Genomic DNA, 7901 nt, shown 5'->3' on the forward strand with positions numbered 1-7901 from the left:
TTTGGAGGAGGGAAGGGTTGGCGGTGCGTGGGTGGCTTTGCAGGAGGGAGATTTTTTTTTTTTTTTTATTTTTTTTTTTGTTTTAAAAAAAAATTTTAAATAGATTTTTTAACAAAAGTTAACGGTGTTAACTTTAGGATTAATGAGGGGTTACATCGTACACATAAAGGTGCCTTAGGGTTACAGTGTGGAATTTTGAAAATGGGTGGGCACAGCTTAGAAAAGTGAATACTTTAGGGATACTGTGTAGAAAAACCCTTTTCTTTTTTTATTTGATACGTAAAAGTATGAAAATGAACCAAACTCACCTCTCCCTAAGGTATGAGTTTAAAATTCTTAAAATCGTAAAACAAACGTAAGGTATGAATTTAAGTTATTCTAAACTCATACTTTTTCCCATAACGTGAACCAAACACCCCTTAAGTTTTAACAGGGCTCCATTCCCTACCTCTCTCCTCTTAGTTATTTCACTGAAGCGCACTTAACGTTCTCCATTGCAGCGCAGTTCACGTTCTCCGTTGAAGGCTTGAAGCGCAGTTCGTTGAATCTAATTCTTGTATCCCTATTGAAGCAGCTTCTAAGGTAAGTTGTTTCTTGTTGTTATCATCATATCATATCATATCATATCATATCATATCAATTTCGCAATCTAGGGTTTATGTTTCATCTAATCTAATTTAATTATCACTGCTTTAAGTTTAGGGTTCGTAAATCTCAATTATTGCTTCTTAATTCTTAGCTTATGAAATATCATAAGCAAAATTATGAGCCTAATTTGCCTAAAATCATGTATTTTTCGAGATACCATGTAAAAAAATGATTGATAGAAAGGCGCTGGCAAATTCCACCATTTCCCTGGCATGAAATCCATGACCAAAAATGAAGTGTCCAAGTGTGATACCCATGTCCGAGTTTCGAGGGTCTGACATGGGTAATTGAGGAGAAAGGAAGAGTCGATGTAATATTAATCATAATGTTATTACTACCTCTGTATCATATTATTTGCAACGATTAAGTAGAGAGGAAAAATGTCTAATCGTTGCAAATAATATGTAACGGAGGTAGTATTTAGCTGTGAATTTCATTGATGGGCTAAATGGTTATTTTGTTACTTATATAGGCATAATGGAGGTAGATGAAGAGAATCCTTCTTCTGCTTCAGTTGCTGAACCAACTCCTCCAGGAACTGATACTGAGATGCTGGCTACTTCTGAACCAGCTACTGATATCATGGGTCCTGCTACTCTTACATCCCCTATGATTACACCGCCTGCTGTCCCGCTATCAGCTCCTTCTGCAGTCGCCCCTTTGTCAGCTCCACCTCCGGTGCTGGTCCCATCAATCGCGCCTCTTCCTCCTGCAACATCTAGACCATTAGCCCCTCTCCCTGCCCGTCCTTCCCTTACTCAAAATGGTGAGGCAAAGGAATCGGATTCTGAGGATGATGACCAGGGTTCAGAAATGGATGCGCAAGATTCCTCTGTTGGGTATGAAATTACAGAGGAGAGTCGGGCTGTTAGGGAACGTCAGGAGAAAGCGATGAAGGAATTCATGATGAAAAGACGTGCTGCTGCTTTAGCTGTCCCCACAAATGACGTAGCTGTGCGGACTAGGCTTCGGCGGCTTGGTGAACCCATTACTCTCTTTGGGGAGAGAGAGATGGAAAGAAGGGACCGGCTGCGGATGCTTATGGCTAAGCTTGATGCTGAAGGGCAATTGGAAAAGCTTATGAAAGCCCATGAAGAAGAGGAAGAAGCAGCTTCAGCTAAGGATGAGGTCGATGAAGAAATGTTTCAGTACCCATTTTATACAGAGGGGACCCAAGAATTGTTGGAGGCTCGGAAGTTTATAGCGAAGTTCTCTATTGTTCGAGCATCTCAGCGTCTGCAGCGTGCAAGAAGGAAAAGAGATGATCCAGATGAAGATGAAGATGCTGAAGTTGATTGGGCTCTTAGACAGGCAGAGACTTTTGTTCTTGATTCTAGTGAGATTGGTGATGACCGCCCACTCGGGGGTTGTTCGTTTTCAAAAGATGGGAATTTTCTTGCTACCTGGTACGTTCTCTAGTTCTGTAATCTATCTTTGCCTGGTTGGAGGTTACTTTTTCCTTTATCATAATAAAAGTGATTGATACTTGAAGATGTTGTGGTTGATTATCATCCTATTTTGTTTGTCAAAACTAGCAAATTGGACTTCATATAAAGGGTGTGATTTGTGGCTTGATACGAGATATATATCAATATTTGTGGTTCTGTTGTAAGATATGTGATTAAGATAATTTACCCATGAAACCAAGATGTTGAATTATTACATCTATCCAGGAAAATTTATTTTTAAAATTCTTCCTCTTGCCCCTTTGTATTGATTTTTTTATTTTTTTTTTAATTTTTTTCATTCTTATGTCATTCAGAAGTCTGAACCTTCACAATGCTTCTTTCTTTGTATTTGCTTTTAATTTTCAATATGTTTTGGGAGTAGGAGGCTATTCTTTCCATTTGCTGAAAATGATGAAAGAAATAGTTATGAACTATAACAAGCTCTATGATGTATTCGTTCCTTCGCCCTCTTTTAGAATTAAATTCAGGACAGTATGGTCAAATTTTGATCTGTATGCTTTAAATTAACTTCTTAATTTGCTGTTATGTTCTAGAAAGGAAAGATACTGAAAATTTGACTTTTTTATACAAAGAATTGGAATGTGTTGTGTTTGAATGTGCAAAAGCTGGTGAAAGAAAATCCATGGGGAAACTGAATTTTTGTGAACTGGAATTTCAACATCTTTTTGAAGAGAAGTATTCTAATAATTAACCAGTGTATCTTCTTGTCATCAATGAATTAACCAGTGTAAGAATTAAAATTATAGAATGACAGATAACGGACTGCTATCCATGTGCTCCCTAGATGATGTACTGCGATATGAGTTGTGTAATAGAGTTTTGGAGGAAGTAACAGAAAAGGAGAGTTTTTCCTGTTTTTAACTAGTGTGAGGAATTATTATTATTATTTTTTTTTAATGTTGTGACTGTTGATGGTATGGAAATCAGGTAAAATTAGACGAGTCACTTTGTCCAACTTCATATATAATTTATGAAGACAGTTGGCTTTGTAGATTGATGGATATGAGCTGACTAATCTATTATTTCTCAAGATTTGAAGATATGATGCTTAGATTTGCATTTAAATAGCCTATAATCATTTCTCTAAATTATGAGAGTAATGAGCCGCATGATGAAGGAGAATACTGATTGTGATTTTATTGCTTGTTTTGTCCTTTTCAGTTCTTCTAGTGGAGTGTCTAAGATATGGAGTATGCCTGAAGTGAAGAGGGTCTCTGCCTTGAAGGGACACACTGTGCATGCTACTGATGTTGCATTTTCTCCTGTAAGTGACATTGTAGCAACTGCCTCTGCTGATCGTACTGCAAAGTTGTGGAATACAGATGGTACATTAGTGAGAACATTTGAAGGTCATTTAGATCGCTTAGCTCGTATTGCCTTCCATCCATCCGGAAAGTACTTGGGCACCACAAGTTTTGACAAAACTTGGCGTCTATGGGATATTGAAAGTGGTGCAGAGTTGCTTCTTCAAGAAGGCCATAGCAGGAGTGTTTATGGCATAGCTTTTCATCTAGATGGATCCTTGGTAGCATCCTGTGGACTGGATTCTCTCACACGTGTCTGGGATCTTCGAACAGGAAGAAGTGTTCTCGCTTTGGAAGGCCACATCAAACCTGTAAATTTCTTCTCTTGTTATGCTCATGTACAATTTATGCTATACACACTGATAGTTTACTCACTTGGTATCTCTTCTCTCAGGTCTATGGGGCTGATTTTTCTCCTAATGGCTATCATTTGGCCACCGGCTCCGAAGATAATACCTGCCGAATCTGGGATTTGAGAAAGAAAAAGTCCTTGTACATAATCCCCGCCCATTCTAAGCTTATTTCAGAGGTCAAATTTGAGCCCCAAGAGGGATATTACTTGGTCACTTCTTCATACGATACAACTGTTAAGGTATGAGTCTTGGCACTAAATTACTTTTAACTGATTAAAACAATTAGTGTGTTTTGTTCCAGTTGTTAGTAATATTTTCTCATTTGGTTCTATTTCATCAGGTATGGTCATCTCGAGACTTCAAGCTTATCAAGACTTTATCCGGATGTGAATCAAGAGTCACATCCGTAGATATTACAGGAGGTAAGATCTTTTCTTTTGACAAACTATTAGTAAAAGTGGTGCATGAAATTTGGGAAGTTGTAGGCAGTAGCAGCATCCCATGATAGTCTCTTCATGGCTGTCACTCTGTTCTATGTGGAATTATCTTTGGAAGTTACCATTCGAAATCTAAATTCATTTGTCCCTAGAAATCTTACTAGGTCATGAACTTATGATGGAATGATAAGAGGATTAATTAGCAGTTTTCCGTGTATGCCTGTCAACTAAATCTTAGCTAGTTTATACAGGGGTCTGAGTGTGGTTATACTAGTAGAGATCTTTAGGCCTCAAAATTAGGAGTGGTAAGTTGAATGTTTTAGGATGATCAGCTGAATTCTGAGCAAAATGGAACACTTTCTTTAGGATATTCATATATTCAGTTGCTCTCCTAATATTGCTAAAAAATTAGTATATGTAAAGCTATGCTATGTTGGTCAGTTTTATATGAATGTTGTCTTAGCTTTGCATCAATTTCATAAAACCAACTGAATTGTACAAAGTACACAGGCTGTATCACATTGAACTAATTAAGAAGTGCAATCTATATCGCATTTAATCTTGCTTATATATGTACAAAGTATAATTTAAAAGTAACTTATTATTTAAGTTCGTGTTCATATTCTCCCCCACCCCCATCCCACTCAAAGGATAAATCTTTTCAGGTTCCTTATATCGTCTCTTTTTGTGGTGACACAGATGGACAATGCATTGCTACAGTTGGACATGATCGAACAATTAAGCTCTGGTCAAGCAGTGTCCCCTCTGAAGAAAAGTCGATGGACCTAGGCTAAGGGTCAGTTTAGCAATTTTGTATTAGCTGATCTGACAATAGGTTTTTGTAGATTGCAAAATCTGCTTGTATTAGACTGCAAAATCTGCTTGTATGAAACATGTTAAAACAGTTAGCTATTAGCGGGCTAGTTCATGATAGGTGCAGAGTTACATGAAAGGAATTTTATTTTTGTATCCTACATTACTAATCTATACAAAAAAAATAGTGATATTCACTTGGTTACATCAACATGAATTGAAAGCCATATACTTCTCCATTTTACTAAAATTGCAGCACTTGCGAATGACAGTAATTAGGGCAACAGGAGAGAAACAAGGAAACTTTTGTGATTATACAAAAAGTATTGTACTTCAGCCTTGCATGTTAAATTAGGGGGAAAAAAAGCAACCACAAAATTTCATTTTCCATACTCAAAATTGCAAATAATGAGTACTTCACAAAGTATAGCAATCAATAACTTAGTACAATATTCAATAAACACCGGGAGAGAGATTTGTACTATTTAACTATAATAATTTTATTCCAAAATTTTCAAACTACGTAAATATTATTTTTTTATTTGGTATCAGCGCGTTTCTGGTGCGGCAAGGTGTCATATCAGTAACCCTTCAAGTAACCCCTCTTAAATAACCCCTCTAGTAACCCTTCAGACAGAGTTACCCTTGACTGACTTAGTAACCCCTAGTAACCCCTGACCGACTTAGTAACCCCTAACCTAGTAACCCCTAACAGACTTAGTAACCCCAAGTAACCCCTAACCGACCTAGTAACCCCTGGCCGATCTAGTAACCCCTAACAGACCTAGTAACTCCTAACCTAGTAACCCCAAGTAACCCATAATCTGTAACTCCTCTTAAGTAACCCCTCTAGTAACCCTCTAGACAGAGTAACCCCTGAGTCCCTGACTGACTTAGTAACCCCTGACTGACCTAGTAACCCCTAATAACCCCTAACAAACTTAATAACCCCAAGTAACCCCTAACCGACTTAGTAATCCCTAGTAACCCCTGACCGACCTAGTAACCCCTAACAGACCTAGTAACCCCTAACCTAGTAACCCCAAGTAACCCATAACCGACCTAGTACCCCTTATAACCCCGGCCTAGTAAACCCTGACCAACCTAGTAACCTCTAGTAACCCCCAACCTAGTAACCATTTACCCACACCTAAACCCACCGTAACCATCACCAAAACGAACCTTTCTCAACCGCAGTCCTCAAAACCTTAAACTCCACCACACCACCACCAACTCCCGTACCACTAACAACCACGCCTAGATCTAACCAAACCGAACCCACAACCACAAAATAAATTTAAATTGTTAAAAAAAAAAAAAAAATCGAACAAATACCTCAAAATTAATATTGGCTTCGAATTTCACTTGAAATATGGCTAAAAAGCCAAATTCAGCCATAAAAACTCTAGATCTAGAGTTTTTATGGCTGGATTTGGCCTTAAAACCTCTAGCTTGGACTACGAGGAGTTTCCTTACCCCCTACCACCGCTGCTCCATTTAACTTGTTTATTTTGAGTGGGCTAACTAAAGAAGATGAAAATAGGAGAGAAAAAGAGGAGAGAGGAGAGAGAAGAGATAGAAGAAAGTTCAGAAAATGGGCGTGTTTAAGTGGGAAGAAGAAAACAAGAAAGTAAATAGGAGATAGAGAAGAGAGAGAAAATAAAAATAAAAAAATTGTATTGCGGCTGGCCGTATGGTGCGACCAGCCGCATATGAAACTTTGTGATTTGGTATTCTTAATTATTTCATACACTCGCATTTACTTAAAATATTATTCCATATCTTTTTTTTTAACAGATTCAACTCTTTTATAATCATCTTTTATACGGAGTATTAGATTTTGCCAAAACCCCTTATTCCTAAATAAATGACACATTCGGGTGACTTGAATTTAATGCTTCATTCGGGTGAGAAGCAAGGAGGGAGGCCGTTTGATATGGAGGAGGCAAATATCTTGCGTGATGCTGTTGGGTTTTGTCAGTTGGAGGATCTTGGCTTTATTGGTCATGACTTTACTTGGTCGAACAATAGGGGTGGGGAAGAAAATATACAGGAGAGGCTTGATAGGTTCCTTGCAAACCGAGCTTGGAGAGATGATTTTCAAGGGTCTTTTGTCACTCATCTTACGAAGAGGAAATCCGATCACCTCCCTCTCCTTCTTTGTATTCAAGAAGCCGTCTCAAAGAAAAAGAAGAAAAAGAAGAAAAGGTTGTATCGATTCGAGGAGATGTGGCTTCGAGATGAGAAGTGTGCCGACATTATTGCCGAGGCATGGGATTATGGTGGAGACTTGTGCTCGAAAATTGCTTTTACTTCCACAAAATTGAGTGCGTGGAGTAGAGATAAGTTTGGAGATTTTATAGAAGAGTTGAAGGCGTGCAAGGCTCAAATGAAGTTTCTCATGGGTGAAGTACAATCGACGGAAGTAATAGCACAAATGAGAGCTTTAGATGGTCGTATGGATGAGCTTGAAAGAAGGGAGGAGATGTATTGGAAGCAAAGAAGTAGACAAGATTGGCTCAAACATGGGGATAAGAACACTTCTTTTTTCCATCAAAAAGCCAAGCAAAGAGAAGCTCGGAACAATATCATGTGGGTAAAAGATGTGGCCGGAAACGTCTACAAGGAGGAAGAACAAATTGCTGAAATTTTTGTCAATTTTTTTGAAGACCTGTTCGCAACAAATAGCAATGTTGAAGTGGAGCCTGTGATTGACAAGGTGGATAGGATTGTTGATGATAGACAACAGGCGAGTTTGGCAGCCCCTTTTACAGCAGAAGAGGTTCATACGACACTTTTCCAAATGGACCCTACAAAGGCCCCTGGGCCCGATGGTATATCTGCAATTTTTTTCCAGAAATTTTGGGATATTGTGGG

General features: G+C 38.3%; 1 protein-coding gene across 1 annotated transcript; it reads left to right on the plus strand.

Moving 5' to 3' along the window:
• The first annotated feature begins 415 nt into the window (after nt 1-415).
• On the plus strand, nt 416-5229 carry LOC145632288 (U4/U6 small nuclear ribonucleoprotein PRP4-like protein). Its single transcript, XM_081684620.1, has 6 exons — nt 416-582; nt 1121-2054; nt 3279-3732; nt 3816-4013; nt 4115-4196; nt 4911-5229. Exons 2-6 carry the CDS (start codon nt 1126-1128, stop codon nt 5003-5005), a joined length of 1758 nt encoding a protein of 585 aa, XP_081540746.1. The 5' UTR covers nt 416-582; nt 1121-1125; the 3' UTR covers nt 5006-5229.
• The last annotated feature ends 2672 nt before the right edge of the window (nt 5230-7901 follow it).

This window comes from Chenopodium album, chromosome 5 (genome assembly GCF_948465745.1).
Source record: "Chenopodium album chromosome 5, dcCheAlbu1.1, whole genome shotgun sequence".
In the NCBI taxonomy this organism is placed as follows: Eukaryota; Viridiplantae; Streptophyta; class Magnoliopsida; order Caryophyllales; family Amaranthaceae; genus Chenopodium; species Chenopodium album.

Coding starts and splice junctions, on each gene's coding strand:
- LOC145632288 (XM_081684620.1), top strand. CDS start 1,126: ATGGAGGTAGATGAAGAGAATCCTTCTTCTGCTTCAGTTGCTGAACCA. Junction 2,055..3,278: donor GGGAATTTTCTTGCTACCTG/GTACGTTCTCTA, acceptor TGTCCTTTTCAG/TTCTTCTAGTGGAGTGTCTA. Junction 4,014..4,114: donor CATACGATACAACTGTTAAG/GTATGAGTCTTG, acceptor CTATTTCATCAG/GTATGGTCATCTCGAGACTT.